Source organism: Wyeomyia smithii, chromosome 2, assembly GCF_029784165.1.
Source record: "Wyeomyia smithii strain HCP4-BCI-WySm-NY-G18 chromosome 2, ASM2978416v1, whole genome shotgun sequence".
NCBI classification, from domain to species: Eukaryota; Metazoa; Arthropoda; class Insecta; order Diptera; family Culicidae; genus Wyeomyia; species Wyeomyia smithii.
Window position 1 is genome coordinate 109,546,366 of NC_073695.1, and position 20,374 is coordinate 109,566,739.

A 20,374-nucleotide genomic window follows, 5' to 3' on the forward strand; every position below is an offset into this window, starting at 1 on the left:
TAAGTAATGTAATTTTTTAAAACTCATCGAAATACTGCATTAGTTCCTATTTAGGCAATTTGTTCACGGTAAGATTTAGGTGGAATTTCTAGAAACTATTACATAAATTCCTACTAATATTGGTATCAAAATTCATAAACCTAATTCTACAGATCATTTTAGATGGATTTTATGTGTTTCGATGATTCGTCAAAAGAATGGTGCTTCCTACGCACCTCAAAAATGTAAAAATTTAGAAAAAAAACCATTTACTTACAAGAAGTCCTATGTTTTGGCCATCTTGAAACTATTCTATCACATAGTGTATTGCAATCATCAATGTGTCATTAGGCAGATAAACTGCAGAAAAATGATGAAGATTTTTTTGACGTCTTCATTCCAGCAACTAATCACTGAATATTTTTCTGAAAAAATTTCAGCAACACTGTCCTCTCACATTTACAGAGTGTTCACTAAGTTCGAATACATATTTAAAAGAAACGCACGTGGCACGCACCTGATCTTAGAAATGAGCCTCTTGAGTTGGTCCATAGTGCTCACTTTCTGTTCACTGCATTATGCATCAGCATAGAACAGCAAATGCTCAGCAACGTCAAAATTAAACAAACGAAACATAAGTTACTCTAAAATAAATATAGCTTTTTAACAATTCCTGTGAATTTTAATGCCCCTAGTGTAGGTGGAAGTACGTCAAAAGGCCGCAGAGTATTTGCTCGCCGGGTTCGTCGCCTCTACGTTGGCTTACGGGAAAACTCATTCAAGTCTCTGAAAAAGTTATTTTTTCTAGGGGCACAAAAATTCAGAGTACCAATGGTTAAATAGCTATAATCGTTCATTTTTCCCAGTTTGAGCTCTAGGGGTAAACACATTACAGTGAAAAAGAATGGGTAAGGTTTAAAATCACAAATAACTTCTACACAAAAAATTTCAATGATTATACGCATATCGGTGATAGAAAATAGTATGGACTTGAGTTGTCCACCAGACGTTGTACCTCGCAATTCACTACCTATGCTGCTTCTTCTCGGATCTCGAATCTTCAACGGAGTGTTTGTTCGGTTTTCTCTTCTCAATCTTGACCGAAATATCATTTTTATTTTCTTTAGACTCCTATATTTAGACTATATTTCGCTCACTGATTCTTCCATTTCTTCTTTGGTTACGATACCAGTTTATCTGAAAATCTATTGAAATGACATATGCCATGTGTCCCGAATTTAGAGTTTACAGGGTGCGGCGGGAAAAAATGCGACAATTTATGGTAAATGAACATGTTATTTTATTGTACTATTCCGCTACCAACCAAAAGGTGTGTACTGGACAAAAATAACATATACATTAAGGTCGCTTTTAACGCGTTTTTTTACGCAGATTCTGGAATTTACGCGGTATTTTTTTTTGCGCGGATTTCGGTTTCCCTTCATTTGGAATGCAGAATTAACGCTGGTTTTTTTACGCGGATTCCGAAATTTACGCGGTTTTTCTACGCGAATTCGGGAATTTACGCGTTTTTTTTTTTGTATGCGGCACGTATCCCCCGCGTAAAAAGCGACTTTAGTGTATTTTTACAATTAAGTACACCATCTTACCAACAATTTTTAAAGAGGCTTTATGCTGAAAAGATAATTTTCGATTGCGGTACATAGTTTCTCCACACTTTGCTTCAGATATTCGACTTGATGGAATGCAAATGTTAGTCGTATGAAATTCTTATGCGAATCACTCACCGAAAATCTACTCCCCGCGATTGCCATCACTCCGAAGTTTTTCTTGCAATACTGATTAAAATCATTGCAGTCGACATTCTCTGGAAAACGGATCCAAATAAAATATCCCCCAGTAGGAGCATGGAAAGTACAGGTGGCAGGAAGGTTCACCCGGAGAGTCTGAGTGGCAGCTCTTAGTCGTTCTCCGTACTTTTGTGCATACTTGTAAAGCTGCTGCTCGGCCAAACCTAACTGGATCAAACTAGTCACGATTCCTCCAGTGTAATTATTGGCCGCACCACCACTTTTAAGAACACCACTTTTGAAAAGAAAATATTTACATGAATCTATGCAATCTTATCTACAGGACGATTATATCAGAGTTCTGATTGCACTTGTTTCTCAATAAATCGTCCTGCAAGATAAGTTTCAAAAATCTTACCTATCGCGAAACACTTCAACGCATCGAGGAGGACATTCCATCCAACCGAGACGTACACCAGGGGAAAGAATTTTCGAAAACGATCCGTTGGAAATCACATGACCCTTCCAATTGTCGTCTTTAATATTTTCAATATCATACGCAAATAAACGCTTAGGAGGCTGCCTTGTACAAATCATATCATTGTCGGCTTCATGAGAATCATAGTGTAACAGATTGTACACGTCGTCACAAGCTATCAATATATCGGCAGACCTTGCTAATCTTATCAACTGATTGTTAATTTCTGTAATAAAAACAAAAGATAACGTGTGACATGCAATGTGTTTGCAAACTTTTGTATTCAACCTTCTGTGAACAAAATCCCCGTGGGGTTGTGGAACGTCGGCATTGTGTAATAGACACCCCAGAAAATTTTTCCATTACTGGGCTTAAACTTGTACTGATCTATGAGTGATGATAAGATCTCTAAATTGGGACCTTCAAGTTTTAACGGCACTGTAATGATAAAACTCAGGAGTTGCCAAATCAAGGCGATTCCAATTATTGCAAAATTACCTGAAACTATCCTCATCGAATTGAATTGGCGAAACGTCTCCAAAGCAATCATATATGTGACTTCATCCACAAATATAACACCAGATAAGTCGAGCAAAGTTGAGAGCACTAGATGCAAACCATGTGTCGCACCTGAAGTTAGGACGAGATCCGATCTGCGAAATGTAACAGATTGGATATTCCTTGAAGGCAAAAGTTCACTTTCACGACTTACTTGTTGACATCCGAGTTATATCCTTTGGAAAGAAATTTGGCCAGGGTATCACGGAATTCAGTGGTTCCGATGGTTGGTCCATATTGAAAAAGATACGAATTATTTTCCAGCTCGAATTTCTAAAAATGACCAAGAGTTTCTGTGTAATAAAACCAATAGTGTTCATCTATGGCTCCGTTTGTTTTTAAGTCAACTTCACATTCACATGAAAAAATGCTTTGTTTCTTCATTTCGCGCAATTCGTACACAATTTGCCTGTCTATATAATGTATGCATTTAAATAACCATGAGGATTTGGAAAACTATCATGTCAAGCTAAAATTGCATTCTCATAATGATTAGAGCATACAAAAAAGAGCAAAGCGTTCCAGTTGAATGCAAAATGGAAAGTATCAAAGACGAAAAACAACGCTATATATCGTAATAAATATTCATCTAGAATAAACTATTCATCCACGATTCGTTTAAGCAGAAGCATTTGAAAGCCACATACAAAGACTAATCTGTTTCATTACAACCCCCCGTTGGCCACCAAGTAGGATGCTGGTCCAACAAACCATTCATCACTTGTTGAATCTTGGCTGAGAGACTGTCAGCAATTTCGTAGCACCCTATCCCTACAACTGTCTGTACACTAACAACCAGAGTTTTTTTAAATTTAAAACTGTATCTTTGATTCAAAGAATTCGTACAACTATATCTGCAACTAAAATATCTTTAAAAATATCTATACCACAGAGAACAGACATTCATGTTTATATAAAAAAAAAATAAAATCGTGTGTAAAAATTTGAATCAAAATACGTTAAAACACTAACGACATCTATTTTGTAGTGCCCCAGTGGCACTGCATAAACATTGGCGTATCGATACTTAATCGGTATCAGTGCTAGGTTTTTTAATAACGCGAGCGCCACACAGCGGGAACATTGGGAACCATAAAATATGTATGAGACTGCACGACAGTGCCCCAGACAGTGTTGTCGCGATGACTGCTATTCGATTGGAAATTTGAAATGATCCTTTTTTATGGCGATAGAGCTAGGTTTCAGTGTTACGTCTATTAGTCTGTGTGATACTTTTGACCTAAAACGGAAAACTTGATTTAAGTGAGGTCGAAATCTTGTACCGTTTTTGAGTAATGAAAAAAAGCAATCCGCGTAAAAAACCTCACTGCAACAAAATCTTGACATTACCTATCAACGCTGCTCGTCCATCACAATTTTCACTAGACGTTCTTTTAAAGTACCGTAAACTGGGGTGACTTTGATCACCGGGGTGACTTTGATCACCGGGGTGACTTTGATCACTGTACCTCTTTTCTGAAAATGTGGTAAAAAAGCGCTCGTAGTGCTTGGGATTTGTCGTAATCTTCACTGATTGTGTGGATATATGTTCGCATTGCTACTATTCATGCATTTCCTGCTATTTAAAGAGTGTTTTTCATGCTAAAATATTATTTGAAAATAATGTGTATTTTTGGCGATTTTTGTTGCATACAAACAATCGGTTCAAGCAGATTCAAAACAACAAGTTGCAATACGTAAAGTGTTTTTATTTTGTTCCCAGATTAGTTCTTAAGATGAACAAATATTATAACAATACGTTTTATTGTTATTTTTGCAAGTTTTTCCTCGAAGGCAATGTTGAGTCCCAATTTTCTCCACAGCGTATTACATATTTCTTCTTAACAAAAACCTAAGACGTGAAGTAACATGCAAATTTGGACAATTTCATAAGTCATATTCCTCGTGGACTAGTTTTTGATGATTTTAGACCACCTTCTCCCTCAGTGAATAATCATTCATATATATTCTAAAAATTTTGTATGAATCTTGGACGTTCGCCATCATAAACTGTTCACGTAGAATGTGAATGGCCCCCAAATTGCTTTCCATATTTAAAAACTCGTTTAAGTCGTTTTAGGCTGTTCAATTTAGTGAAAGTAGCAAAGTGTTACTCCAAATTCATCAAAACAATGAAGTGATCAAAGTCACCCCGGAATGATTATTGGTGTAAAATTTTTAGAGCATATTTAAAAACAGCAAAATTGTTGCTTAACTTTTGAAGTAGTGACTGAATCTTTTCCAATGCATGCCAGTATTTTTTTTTTAAATATCAAATAATATTGTTTTCAGTATACCCTGAAAATATTAAGATACAATCAAAAAAGTGATCAAAATCACCCCAGTTTACGGTAACACTGAGACTGAATTGATTTTATTTCAAATGTTGTAAAGAAACGTCAGAAAATAAACACCACATTTTGTGATTCTGTGTAAGTTTTATACTATTTCTGAAATAATATAGAATAACTGATATTTGAATTTGGCATCAAAATCCATTTTTAGATTCCAAGCGAAGTGTCACACAAGAATAAAAAAACGACGTCATCATTCAAAATCCAAATTGTGGGCCATTATTCTGCCTGTGCAATTGTTTTTTCTGTTTTCGTGGTTGTTCGAATGCCCCAATTTAATCCAATCATTTTTGATTTGCCTGAAACTTTGCATAGACATTTCTATAGGCAAAAGATGCCATTTTGTGCTATTGGCTGATTTTTTTGGAACACGACTCATTTTTGAGAAGCTATTGAAACATGATATTTTGGGAAGGTATTAATGATTACAAATATTTTTAGGGCCAAAACGGTTTGTTTGATCGGTGTTACGTCTCCAGAAAAGTTGTAGATAATAATTTTATCTTTCTGAAAAAATGTACACTCTCACAAAAAATTTAATTTTTGTATAAAAGTTAAAACCAAAATCAAAAGTTAATTATTGCTGATTGCATCTGAAATGCGAATTACAGGCAACTTGCAAGAAAAATGCAGAAAATGTGCACGTCAGATTGATCGTATACCAGTAAGTCAGAGCGGACGCGACAGAATGCCTTCGTTAATCGTATTCATACAGTATATCGCGTTCACTCTCGTATGCTGGTATATGAAAAATCTGACGTACAAGGTGTCTGCATTTTGCTTGCAAGTTGTCTGTAATTCGCGTTTCAGCGGAAATTTGCAATATCTAAAAAAGCTCTCTTTTTGTGATAAAAACTACAAAAGATTACCTCAACAATGCAATCGGTCCGATCATGGAGAAATCCGGGAAAAAGTTATGATTTTTTGGAAAAACAACAAGGAAAAAATTGATATCTACAACTTTTCCGAAAACACTATGCCAACCATTCAAACCGTTTTGGCTGTAGAAATATTTTAATTTCCAATAGAGTCCTCTATGAGGAATTGAAAAAAAATACAATCAAAACTGTTCGTTTGATTGGCATAGTGTGTTTAGCAAAGTTGTAGATAATAATTTTGTCCTTTCATAAAAAAAATACCCTGTGAAAAAATAATAATTTTTTTTTTCAAAATATCATAACTTTTTTTCCTGATTTCTCCATGATCGGTTCGGTTGCTGTGCTATCCTGTATAGCAGTGGGAAAAAAATTGACAAAATCTCCCCGTCCCAATAGGTCAACTTATGTTTGCTTCTATGAGCTCAGACTATTTTGATGTCTTGAAGGTGAAGCTTTTTTGGAAAGTTCGTAACCACCTCCACTATCAGACAGTTTTACGTTCTGCTGTTAGAATGTTATTAAAACTGATGTCTTGAAGGAAAACATTCTCGTACAGGCACCAGTACTGCACCGAGCAATGTATGAATGTTTCATCTGTACTGGGAGCTGCAAAAATCTTTTTCATCTGTACTATTTTTGGTACAGACCACTGGCCCAAAGTTTTTATTTTTATATTTATACAGCTTAAAATGTTTAGAGAAAACTGGGATTGCGTTGACTCAGTTAATAATAATTGCAAACTACTAGCTCGATTGGCAATAAAACTATTGCACACTTATGCATATTACCGAGCCATTGCGGTTTAATCTCCTGAAAATTCAGCCAAAAAAAAACAATGAAACCCATAATTCAGCAACACTACTGATATTTTGGATATTTTGTTCCAACATTTTTGTTTGGTTATATCGAGATTTACGAAAAAATGTAACAACTGCCGTTTTTTAACCGAGTGGTGCCATTCTCGGCAGCAAATTACCGAGATTTGGCAGTAAATTCTAAGTGCGTGGATTGCTAGATCGCATTCATTGTATCGTTGCAGAGTCGGCCCAAAAGTTTTGTCTAATCCTTTCTAACCAAGTTTGGAATCGATAACTTATCATAAACGCCGATAACGATACTGTCTGCTATCGTTAACGACGATGACGCTAACGTCTGTAAACATTATCGTCATTGCCAAGGACGATAGCTACTAGACGGTATCGAATCAATGACGTCTGAAAAACGAATTCGCAGTTTGGTTTCACTTTGGCTGCTGTCTTGGATAGCAACACAAACAAAGCTGCATTTGGTCCAATAGCAACGGATCGGTTCGTTGCTATTGCATTGCCAAACTTATAGATTCGTTGCTACTCGAGAATTTTTCCTTCCTTGAGTTGTTATTTTCCAAAAGTAAATAGCAACGCTCGGTGCGGTTATTTTGTTCGTTAGCAAGCCAGCTTCAGCAACCGAAATATAGGCATTAGTACACTTGCTCTGATAGACGTTAGTGAGCTGATAACGTCAGGTAAATATCGCTATCATCGAGAACATTAATGTTTATTTATTTACTGGTCTTCGATAAAATCGTACAGACAGTTCTTAATATTAACCTATTTTAGATCTAAAAGCAGTCCTGGTTATACCAAAGTCATAAAATTCAGACACAACATTAAATGCACGACAACATAGTTCAATTGGATCGTTCTGGCCAAATAAAGTGCGATGCATAGGTAGTCTCAAAAAATCCGATCGTCTAGTAATTCTAGCTGGTACATTGAAATGAACTCGTTCTAGTAGCTCAGTGCTGTCAATATTGTTTCCCAGAAGATCGAAAATAAATAAACGTTGCAGCAAACTTCTCCTATTCGCCAGAGTGGGCAGCTGTATGAGGGCACATCGGTGTTCATAGGGCGGTAGACGTATTGGATCCTCCGAAGGCAACATTCTCAATGCGTACCGTACAAACTAGCGCTGGATTCGTTCGATCCTGTTGATCTGAACAGCGTGGTAAGGTGACCAAACAAGTACTCCGTACTCGAGTATACTGCGGACTAGCGCACAGTAGAGGGACTTCAGACAATATATATCATCAAACTGCTGCGTGTTCCTTTCGACGAAACCTAATACAGCATATGCTTTAGCAGTAGTAACTGCAACAAGCTGAGCGATAAAGTTTGAAGACGCAATCGTCATCGTCGATAACGATAGCAGACGTTATCGGTATCGGCGATGACGATTATCGACGATAATCTATCGTATTAACAAGCCTGTTTCTAACCGGCTAAAAAATCTGTACTTATCAGTACTTTTTCTCTAGATCTGTAATCTGTACGGTACAGAATCTGTCCCGAAAAAAACGAGAAAATCTGTACATTTCCAGATAAATCTGTACAGTTGATAACAGTGCTGGGTACTCATCATTTATCAATGCAGAAAAACTCAATATCAATTTGTGTGCAGCCAAGCCGCTATCGACGCACAGTGAGGCGTGTTGGGTTAACGCGTAGGTGTCGTTTTGCGATCTGGAACATCTTTGCAACTTGACGATCGGTGATTGAGCCATCTTTCACAAGACAAATAAACATAGAAGCACAGATAACAGATATCCAAGCTAATTTTGCTTCATCTGTAAAAAGACGCAACGGTTTTTAGCATGTCGCAATACGCAGTATGGTGGCGCTAAGAACACTTAGTGGGCAATGATTCGATAAAATCGATAGTTTTCCAGCTTTTATCGATATTATCGCAATGAGAATGGTTGCCGTTTTTAAACGTAGAAATTTTGAGCAGTCGTAATGTGTACATTATCGACTTATTTATTCAATCCCTCTGTATATTTGCGATAAATTCAGGCCTATGAAAAGACGCCATTTTTCTATGACCGAAAAATAACAAGCAAAATATTGGAACAACAGTGGGTTCGAAATGGAAATGGAGCCACAAAAAAAGTCACATACAACCCAGTGCAAAAGCATAGGCGCGTCTAAGGCCTGGATAAATTTGTTTGTTTCAGTGTTGGTTTGAAAAAATACATACATAAACCTCACAAAATCTATGTTATATTGTTGAATAAACAGCGAATGATCTGTAAGAATTTTCATGTGTCAGGCAGATTCGACCGTAAACCAGCGCTGCCATCACTAAAGTGGTTAAAGTCGCAAGTTGCAGGAAGATGTCGTTAGCATTCCAAACGAGTGAGAATTTGGAATCTTACACACGATTTCTGGAGTTTTTTGTTCTAGCTTGGATGTCTGTTATCTGTGATAGATGGAAGTTTAGTTTCTACTAAATCGTGCTCAATTTGCTTTTACGCGTATTGAAGAATTGATTGAAACACGCAAGAATTTTTTCTGCTGCCAAATTCGAACCATGCCAAAAATGAACGGTTCTCTTTTCATGACTTTTTTATTTTTTAAGCGGCCAGAGACGACATTACCAGTAGATATGGCCACCAATAAATTAGTTTTAGTTCCAAGTCGTTTGAGGTGTCGCTTGATGAAATTAAGCTGACGACCTAGATACTGATATTACGATCCGAGTAATTAAAGGCATACTGCTTTGATCATTATCATTATATCACCGGAACATGTTCCGGTCATTTCTCAGGAACTGTTTTACGATTCCGGTCATCCGCTTCGGCAACATAAAGAACCAAAATACCTTTCTTTTGGAGGATGTTGAGCTTAAACTGGTTTAAAATATCAAAAAAACTAAAAAAATGAGATTCAACATAATCGCTCGTTTTTGGCACATGTGTGCCGAAATCGAACCGTGCGAAAAGTAAGGCGACATCCATAAATTACGTAACGCAAAAACCCGATTTTTGGACCCCCACCCCCCATATGTAACGAAACGTAACGCCAACACCTACCCCCCCATGAAAATTACGTAACGCTGCAGAAGGATTTTCTTGATAAAAATGCTCGTTTTTGGAGAGTCGCTCCAGAGATTTTTCGTTACGTAACGCAGAACTCACCTCCCCCCCTCCCCTGTGTAACAAATCGTAACACTCAAGGATTCCCCCCCTCCCCCCTATGAGCGTTACGTAATTTATGAATGACGCCTAATACGAGCTCAAATGAAACAAAGCCTCAAAAGGAAATATAAAACTATTGTAGTCCTACGTCAATTATGCGGCCGTGTCTTGGATACCACCCTTCTACGTTTTTATCCTTGTAGATAAAAGAAAAGGATCGATCGACTGGTTCAAAAGTTATGAATTTTTGAAAATAAAATACATTGAATAAAGCCGTTTTTTATGGTCACTCCATTTTTTAATTGGTCACGCAAAGTGCTTCAGTTGTGCTCAAAATCGCATGGATGGATCTATGCTAAAAGTAATCAAACCCGCATTTCTTCTTTGGGTCGTTAGGGCGACTAGCTCCTAAATAGGGTGACCATAAAAACGGCTTTATTCGATGTATTTCATTTTCAAAAATTTTCAAAAACCAGTTGATCGATTTTCGATCTTTTTAGATCAAATTGAAGGTAATTACTTTTAGTTTTAGGAAAAAATACCAAAAAATTAATCTGTGTGCTTTCGTATGCATAATATAAAAAAATATTTAAAATTTTTGTCATGTTTTTAAATTGAATTTACTCAAATTGAAAAAATAATTTCTGAAAAAATTACATTTCACAAATGTGCTCTTTAACTTGAGACCAAGAGATATTTTTAATGTTTGCCCCAAAAAGAATGCGAACAAATTAAAAACGCATATTTTTAAATAAAAAAACATTAATAACTTTGAGTAGAATTGAGATATTCATGATGTCAGCATTGCCAATTTGTTTTTTTAAAAAAGCCATAAATGTCGATCATAGACGGTTTTAAGATGAAATTTGAATTGAAATAGTTAGAGCACAAAATGTATTATTTCAATATAAGTCGGTTGTTTTGAAAGATAGAGAAAAAATTTTATTTTACAAAGTTACTTAAAATTAACGGACCTCTAACATTGTAGAACAACTCTTTCTTTTATCTACATAGATAAAAAAGTTAGTTACTTGATTTCATCGAAAATTTGGGTCACTCTAATTTTTGATAATTTTTCAATAAGTGTTTTATCATATGTAACAACTTTTTAGGAAAAAGTGTTTCTCAAAAATATCGTTATAGAGCTCTAAACTCAAAATTCCCCATAAATTTGGTTTCTGGACCATTGTGCAGTGGTGCCGTTCTCAGCAAAAATTACCGAGACCAGGCAATAAATTTTAAGTTTGTTCATCATATTGAATAATAATTGCTGGAGTCACAAAATTTTGAATAAGTACGAAGTTACTCATTTTTTTGTGTAAATTGTTTTCTAATCATATTTGAATTTATTTCGACCAGCGCCAGCTGGCAGTCAAACATTGATTTCTATTGCCTATATCACAATATCGATATTTTTCTAGCAAAAAATCGACTATCAGATGCATATAAGAGTGAGCATCGATATGTTCTGTAGTTGCAAATGAAATATCGATATATTATTTCCTGAACTTTACTGTCAAACATGGTGTGTAAAAAACTGTCAACAAAATCCTAAATTTGAATCGAACTTTATAATACATTACGTTTTCAATCGACAGGTTTGTAACTTTATTTTATTCAACCATCTTACCATTAAATACCTAATTGCATTGTCAACCTTGATTTAGCAATGTGGGATGAGCAGGAGCCTCGTTCAGCCACATTCATGTGGCAGAAAAAGCTTGAAAAACAAGGACTGAAAAATCTCTCCCGAAAAGAATTGGAAATTTTGCAGCGAAAAAAGCAGCAGGAAAATGTAATTGAATTGGAAAAACTGAAAAAGCGTCGCCTCGAACGGGAGCATCAACAGCAGCAGCGAGAAGATGATATGTATTTAATGCAACGATCGAAAGAAGCGGCCCAGTTTGACGAATGGCAGCGACAGGAAGAAAACTTTCATCTCGAGCAAGCAAAATTGCGGAGTAAAATTCGTATCCAAGATGGTAGGGCAAAACCGATAGACTTGTTGGCCCAATACATTTCGGAACAAAACCTGGAGGAATCGATAGAGATGCAAATGCACGAACCGTATACATATTTGAATGGACTGGCATTAGACGATTTGGAAGATTTATTAGCGGATATAAAAGTATATAATGATTTAGAAAAAAGTCAAAATGCAGACTATTGGAATGATTTAACAATCATTGTCGAAGACGAGTTGCAAAAGCTGCGTAAAGTAGAAGCTGAGAAGCAACGAATGGCTACTGGAAGAAGGGAAGGAATCCATCAAAGTGTAGCCAAAGATGTAACACAAATTTTCAAAGGCAAGAGCTCCTCCCAGTTGGAGGAACTAAAAAAGAAAATAGAAGACAAAATAAACAGTCAGCAGGATGGCCTTGATATCGGATATTGGGAGAGTTTATTATCACAGCTGAAGGCTCATATGGCACGGGCAAGGCTAAGAGATCGGCATCAAGAAAACCTTAAGCATAAATTAGAATTGCTCAAGAAGGAGCAGGAGATGGCCGTAAAAAAGGAAGCAGATGTCAATCCGGAAGCCGGACCTAGCAGAGTAGGAGAATCGGGAACAACATCCATTGATCCCACAGACGATACTTCCAAAGACAGCGAAAGTCAATCGGAATCGGATCAAGCAAAGGATGAAGATAACTTCGAAACTAATCTCCTTAGCGAGTGCTTTGAATTGTACAAAAAAGGGGACTATGAGCCAAAATACATTTCGGAGAAAGATCTTGAACCAGGTATCGCAATAATTTCCGAAGCCAAAGATGAAGATGATTTAGATCAACTGCGACAAAAAGTCCTTGGAATAAATCAAGAAGAGGAAGTATTTTCGAAGCACGAATTATTACTTCGAAAAGAAGCGAAACGCGGCATGAATGAAGATGAAGCGGAATTTTCAGTGGAATCGCGTGTTGACTCGCAAATCTACCTGTGGTCTGACAAGTACCGCCCTCGAAAGCCTCGTTATTTCAATCGAGTGCACACCGGTTTTGAGTGGAACAAATACAATCAAACCCACTACGACATGGATAATCCGCCCCCTAAAATTGTTCAAGGATACAAATTTAACATATTCTATCCAGACTTGATCAACAAAAGTACTACACCACAGTATTTTCTTACACCGTGCGCGGATAATGCAGACTTCGCGACGCTACGTTTTCATGCTGGTCCACCGTACGAAGATATCGCTTTCAAGATCGTCAACCGTGAGTGGGAGTTTAGTTATAAGCGAGGATTCCGCTGCCAGTTCCACAATAACATTTTCCAGCTTTGGTTCCATTTTAAACGTTATCGCTACCGGCGATGAAGTTTACATTTTTGTTTGGTTGGTGTTAGCGTTAAGATATTTTTTTTACAATAGGATCTAATATATAGCGCTGAAATAAATTTATTTCTAAACAAAACTCATGTCCCTACTTCAAAGGGGTAGTTTATTGTTCAGTAGAATTTTTCGATAAGGGCTAGTTGTAGCCGCAAGACCAGGAAGTATTTTTTGGTGAATAATGCTCTAGTAGAATCCAACAATTTGAAGTCAAGTGCCCACGATTTATATTAGAATCTACATAGCCCACGACAAAGTCTTGCCAGCGTCATTGTAGTAAAACAACTTCATGTATGTATTTGCTTCCTAAACCTTCCGCAGTTCAGCGATTTGCTTGGAAATTTCTCGTTTGCGAGGTTTAATCCCTATACATTTATGTTGAAGTAATACTGGAAGCATGACGTCTTACTATTGATTTTGTTTGGATAAAAGTTTTCCGAAAAAATTGGATATTCCTGTTCCTCTGTTCACTCACCGAACTCAAAAATTTACATTCCCAGATGACCATTTATATTACTTACCATTCTGTGTTCAGTTGCAATTCGAAATATCTCACAACATTCGCTTAGTAAATCTGGACCTGGAGCACCAGCAGACAAATTTGCAATCTGTTGATCGTAAACATTCAGATCGCTTCCGTCGAAAAGGTGGCGCATAGGCACTTCGCGGCGTTTATTCATGATTTCAGATTAGTTGGTTTCTAACAAATCAACTAATTTGGCAGTTATGAAAACTATGATTATTTTTCACCTTAACACTACGGGGTTCCAGTTCGACTACCTCAGATAACAATTGAGTCTTGTTTACTTTTAAACGTCACTACCTCAATTGCTCTAAATGCTCAAACGTAGCTGGCTTATAACGCACAAAGACCTTTCAAGTTCGTAAGAGACGTGATAAGATTCAAGCATGGATTCGGAAGGAACGTGATATTTTTGTTGATTTGCATTTATTGTAGTGAACATTCAGATATCAAATTGATATTTCAGGTTTGCTGACTACAACTTTATCCGTATGCACTTTTTCGTTACAAAGGATTCTTCAATGATAACTACAAAAATAATTTACCTAATATCTTAAATATCTGCAAATTACATTTGCGTTACGTCAGATAAGTTAAACCATGTTAGTCCTGGCACACAGTTCTTATCTATTTGAACTATACTAAAACATCATATAAAATAAATTACACTTAAACATTACAATTCACACATAATTATCCGAAATATATACAATTAGGGTCACCAAACTTGTACATAAAAGCAAATTAGAACATATAATTTACAGTTAATACAATTATCCTTTTCTTGAATGAACATAATAAGTTTTAGTGGCACCCGAAAAAGCCTGCAATAATTCGTAGTAAAAGTGGTATTAAACATGCCAGAAGTGTGTTTATCAGAAAAACTTCTAGCGGTTAACTAAAATACTAATTAGTGTATTTAACCTTCGACAAAAACACCCCAATGTGCATTGTGACATCAAAGCAAGCATTAATAAAAATCCCAGATAAATACCATAACAGCGGCCTGCAGTGCGATTAGTGATAGGCTAAGGATTGATCCGTCACTGGGTAGTTTCCTTTCGGCATTTAATCGCTAGTTTGTAGCACAGACAAAAAAAAACTGAGCCCTGGATGAATTCAAGAAAAGATACTGATCTTTGAAAGCCTTTTGTCGTACGATCAAATTTCGCCTTTAAGGCACTATGGTTGCTGGTAGCATCTCGTACACTAACAACAGGGTGAGACGGTTGTTTAAAGGTTCAAGTTCTAGCTGTTCTCTGAATCTCTGACTTAGTTTTTGATGGAGTCTACTCATATCTCACTCTGCATGCAATGAACCGCTGAATCTTCTGATAAGTCATCCAAAGAACCTAAAAGAAAAAAAGCAGAATGAGAGATATATTTGTCAATTATATACATTCATAGTTTTTGTGGACAAAGTGAACACTACTAACAAAAACCTAAATTAATCCACTTAGCGGTCAGACCCAGCCTTTCTCATTCAATTTTTTATTTGTAAAAATAGATTTACATGAGCGCTTCAACCCAATAGATGTATATTCACTCTTTAGGTTCTAAAATATTGATGTTGTAATCTTTACATATAAAAATGCAGTCAAGTCTGTCTGTCTGTCTGATCCATGTAGGCCTGAAAACTCCCGAACCGATCGACGTGAAAATTTGTATGTAGGGATTTTTGGTGCCGATAAAGGTTCCTATGATAGTTTGAGACCCCTCCCTCTTCTGGAAGGGAGGGGTCCTATACAAATGAAACATAAATTTCTGCACAACTCAAGAACAAACTAAGCAAATGAAACCGAATTTGGCATGTGGATGTTTTAAGGGGTAACTAATATGTCCATAATAGTTGGATGAAACATAATTTTGTGCACATCTCGAGAACTAATCAACCAAATGGAACAAAACTTGGCAGGTAAATGTTTTAGTGGTAACAAATATGTACATAATGGTTTGAAACCCGACTCCCTCTTCTATAAGGGAGGGATCCCATGAAAATGAAACACAAATTTCGCACAGCTCAAGAACCAATCAAGAAAATACAACCAAATTTGGTATGTGAATGTTTTTAGAGGTTACAAATATGTCCATAACGGTTTGACGCCCCTCCTCCTTCTGGAAGTACATGTTTCTTCACAAATTTCTGCACATCTCGCGAACTAATCAACTACATGGAACCATATTGGCAGGTGAATGTTTTTAGTGGTAACAAATATGTTCCATAATCGACCTCAGACAACATTTTGGATTGTAAGATGGCAACTTCCGGTTTCTGGAAAACAGCCGAAAATGGCCGATTTCCACCCAATATAATAATATCCGGATCTAGAATAATACACAGGAGCTAAAATCAACCACAGATAGCATTTTAAATTCTAAGATGGCGACTTCCGGTTTCTGAGCACAGCAGGAAATGACCAAATACCACCCAATAAGAGTTTTTCTTTAACCAGTATGCCGTTCAAAATCCAGAAATTGTCTCCAAATCAGTGCTGATAAAAGTCATTTTCCCCAGCAAAATTCTTCGAAAACTTCAGCCAATCATTTTCAATTTTCACTTCCGATGATCGCAGCACTCTTTCGGATACACTAGATTTTCGTCCTAGTAACGTGCTGTGATACTCAGATGAAATAGATCGCGCGCATCGTTCACGGTTGCGGAATAAAATTTGACGACAAATCCAACCAAATGATCTTCACTTCAAAGCGAAAAAGAAAAACAAACAATCCACTCAACCAAAATGAACCTCACCGAAACACTTTTTCACTGTCACTGACCGATGCCTTGACAATCTTCGTTAGCTGATAAACTGATTTTGTTGTCTTGCTTTCATCGCATGAAATATAATGAGGTGTTTTGACAGTTCACTTCCATGCAAAAAGCGGGAAGGGGAACTCTGAAAGGATTGTAAAAAATAACGTTTATGGATGCTTTTTTTCACTTTCACTCAAGAGTGTCAACAAATATCAACCCTGCTCCAAATGCCATTATGAAATCCAAAATGGCGACTTCCGGTTTCTGAAAAACAGCGGCAAATGACCAAATACCACCCATTATGGGTATTTCCGGAACCGTGATGATGCACTGGAGACAACATTTCGAATTGTAAGATGGCAACTTCCGGTTTCTGGAAAACAGCCTGAAATGGACGATTCCCATTAAATATTAGTATTTCTGGAACCAGAAAGATGCACAGAAGCTAAAAATTGATCACAGACACAATCTTGAATTTTAAGATGGTGACTTCCGGTGTCTGGCAAACAGCCGGAAATGACCAAATACCATTCAATATGAATGTTTTCGGAACCAGAATTACGCCCAGATGACAGAAATTGATTTCACAGGCAATTTTAAAGTCCAAAATTACGACTTTCGGCTTCTGAAAAACAGTCCAAAGTGACCAAATATCACCCAATATGAGTTTTTCTTTAACCAGTATCCTAAATACCATTTTGAAATCCAAGATGGCGACTACCGGTTTGTGAAAAACAGCCTAAAATAAACAAATACTATCCAATATGAGTATCTCTGGAACCAGAATGATGCAAGGAGCTAACAATTGACCTCAGGCACCATTTTGAATTGCTAAATGGCAACTTATAGGCAACAGTCGGAAATGACCGAATAATACTCAATATGGATATTTCCGTAAACGTGATGATGCATAGAAACCAAACATTGACCCTGGACACTATTTTGAATTTGAAGACGACCACTTTTAGTTTCTGGAAAACAACCAAAAATACCTCCCAATATGGGTATTTCCGGTGTCAGATTGATGCCAGAAAGTCTGCTAATAATGACAGAATACCACCCAATAAGAATATATTCAGAATTAAGGCGATGTACAGAAGCCAAAAGACGAGGATGATGTCATTTCGATAAAACCAATCATTTCAAACGATTTGTTATTTGACTCTGATCATATTCTATGGCCGATTCGTCGTGCATTTGCAGACTTCAAACAAACCGCAAGGAATCAATGAACTTGGAACGTTTAAATAGTACGACACCACATTTAAATTATGTTGAGGCCATATATATCAATCAAAGCAGGTATAGTTTTAAATAGTCTTTGAATTTCTCTTCTTTCCATAACTTTTGAGCCACATATCAAATTGTTATGAAGTTTGTTATTTGTAAGTTTGCGAGATGACTCGTTCGTATGACATTAGTTATGTTCAAATAAGTCATGTAATCTTTGAGATAATAGACTTTCGTTGTTTTATTAACAATTTAATACATAACGGTTGCTTAAGTTCGATTATAATCAAATGAAATGGGAACGTGTAGGGCAGCCAAACTTTGAAACCACGTGTTCAATCATAATTCATCAGTTAACCCTTAACTAGCCCGCTCATCTGATAATAATAATCGAATCGGTTGTGTAGTTTCTGAGATAATGAAGTTTCGTGATTTTCACAAGTCGGCACATTACAAATGAAGTTACTGTTCGATTACAGTAAAATTCAATAGAGTCTTCTGAGGCAGCTAGACCATTCATTTGACACTAATTTTGTGGAAATCGGGTCGGCCATCTCTGAGAAAAGTGAGTGAGTCCAAGTAGTCTTCGGAATATGTTCCTTTGCATAGCTGGATTTCACATTTTTAAACATAACAGGCAAAGTAATAGTCCGATTGCAAAACAAATCAATAGGGTCTTATGGGGCAACTAGAACTTCCATTTGACACTGATTTTGTGAAAATCGGTACAGCCATCTCTGAGAAACATGAGTGAGATTAAACAGTCTTCAGAACACGTTTCTTTTCATAACTTTTGAACCACCAGTTCAATCTTTATGAAACTCAAAACATAAAGGTTTTCTAGGTAGCCCGTTCTTTTGAGACCAATTTTGTTCAAATCGGTTGTGTAGTTTCTGAGATATTGATGTTTCATGATTTTCATATTTTTAAACATAACCTCTAAACTAAAAATCCGATTACAAAGGGTCTTATAGGGCAACAAGACCTTTCATTTGCAATCAATTTCATGAAAATCGGTCCAGCCATCTCTGAGAAATGTGAGTGAGAATAAAAATCGGCACATACACACACACACACACAGACACACACACACACACACACACATACACACACACATACAAAAAATGCTCAGCTCGTCGAACTGAGTCGAGTGATATATGCCATTCGGCCCTTTGGAGCACTTTTATACTTTCGGTTTTGCAAGTGATTGCTATACCTTTCTAGGAGAAAGGCAAAAATCTATAACATCGCCAACAATTATACTTTGTAGCAACAATAACAATAACAATATCGCACGCTAACCTGGGGGGCTGATGCGGTCTCGATCAACTTGATTAGTTGAGAGAATTCGTTATCGATACTGTTTTCGGCACATTTTGCCTGTGTAGGATAAGTACAACGATACACCGTGCCCCAGTGCTGAGTCGAGAAAATTTCCAGCTCGAAAAGATCCTCGACATGATCGGGAATCGAACCCGATATCACAACCGTGTGGGAGAGATAGTCGACCGACATCGCTAACCACAGAACCACGGGGACCACTTAATACTTTGTAGCACCTATGTTATTATTTTATTATTATTATTTATTTGGCATTCAGCCATAATGACATGGGCTGATATACAAAGTTTCTCCAATTCACTCGATTATTGGCTGCTGCTCTCCAATCCCTGGGACACCGTGTACTCTCTGCCAGATCTCGCTCCACCTGGTCTATCCATTTTGCCCGCTGCCGGTCTTATGAGCGTTTTGTGCAGGTTACACTTCGTACGGAGGCTTAGTCTGTTCGACCACAATTACTCGTGAAGCCCATAGTAGGCACGACTTCCGCTGATAATACGCCTCCGGATCTCACGGCCGGTATTATTGTCCTCGGTTACCAGTGAGCCAAGATAGATAGGTTTTTTACGCGGATTTCGGTTTCTCTTCATTTGGATTGCATAATTAACGCAGGTTTTTTTTACGCTGATTCCGGAATTTACGCGGTTTTTTTTACGCGGCACGTATTCCCCGCGTAAAAAGCGACTTTAGTGTACTACACACGGCCATATTCTTGGAGGCGGCAAAGTCGATGCGTCTTAGGCCCATTTCGTTGATCAGCGCTGAACCTTCCAATCCCTAATTTGTATTCCTCCTCCTGGCCGACCTGAGCATTGAAATCCCCGATGACGATCTTGATATCATGTTTTGGGCAGAAGTCGTACTCACGCGGTGAGGGCTGTGCACGTTTATGATGCTTATGTTGAAGAACGAGCCCTTGATTCTCAATCTACACATTCGAGGGCTGATTGGCCACCAACCAATCACCCGTTTCCGCATCTCGCCTATCACTATAAAAGCTGACCCCAGCTCATGTGTGTTGCCGCAGTTCTGATAGATGGCATGACCATCCCGGAACGTACGTACCATTGAGCCCTTCCAGCACACCTCCTGCAACGCTACGACGTCGAACCTGCGGAATTTCAATACTTCGGAGAGCACTAAAGTGCTCCCTTGGAAATTGAGAGATCGGCAGTTCCACGTCCCGAAATTCCAATCGTTAGTCCGTTTTCGTCGCATGGATCTGTGCCGATTGTTCCTCG

General features: G+C 37.3%; 3 protein-coding genes across 3 annotated transcripts in view; 1 reads left to right on the plus strand and 2 right to left on the minus strand.

The window, feature by feature from the left end:
- Positions 1 to 13: 13 nt before the first annotated feature.
- Positions 14 to 14,117, minus strand: LOC129721559 (uncharacterized HTH-type transcriptional regulator YdfD). The gene is made up of 6 exons (XM_055674264.1): positions 13,806 to 14,117; positions 2,921 to 3,039; positions 2,707 to 2,861; positions 2,497 to 2,646; positions 2,149 to 2,434; positions 14 to 2,025 (listed from the first exon to the last, which is right to left on the minus strand). The coding sequence occupies exons 1-6, from the start codon at positions 13,962 to 13,964 to the stop codon at positions 1,599 to 1,601; spliced, it is 1,296 nt and encodes a 431-aa protein (XP_055530239.1). The 5' UTR covers positions 13,965 to 14,117; the 3' UTR covers positions 14 to 1,598.
- On the plus strand, positions 11,434 to 13,378 carry LOC129721558 (splicing factor Cactin). The gene is made up of 2 exons (XM_055674263.1): positions 11,434 to 11,551; positions 11,621 to 13,378. The coding sequence occupies exon 2, from the start codon at positions 11,623 to 11,625 to the stop codon at positions 13,267 to 13,269; it is 1,647 nt and encodes a 548-aa protein (XP_055530238.1). The 5' UTR covers positions 11,434 to 11,551; positions 11,621 to 11,622; the 3' UTR covers positions 13,270 to 13,378.
- A 159-nt stretch (positions 14,118 to 14,276) lies between the features above and the next one.
- The window catches only part of LOC129725176 (LIM/homeobox protein Awh-like), an 86,247-nt gene continuing 80,149 nt past the window's right edge, over positions 14,277 to 20,374 (minus strand). The window contains exon 6 of the mRNA XM_055680689.1: positions 14,277 to 15,159. Within this exon, the coding sequence (XP_055536664.1) occupies positions 15,101 to 15,159 (59 nt within the window). The 3' untranslated portion in view covers positions 14,277 to 15,100. The remainder of the gene's footprint in view (positions 15,160 to 20,374) is intronic.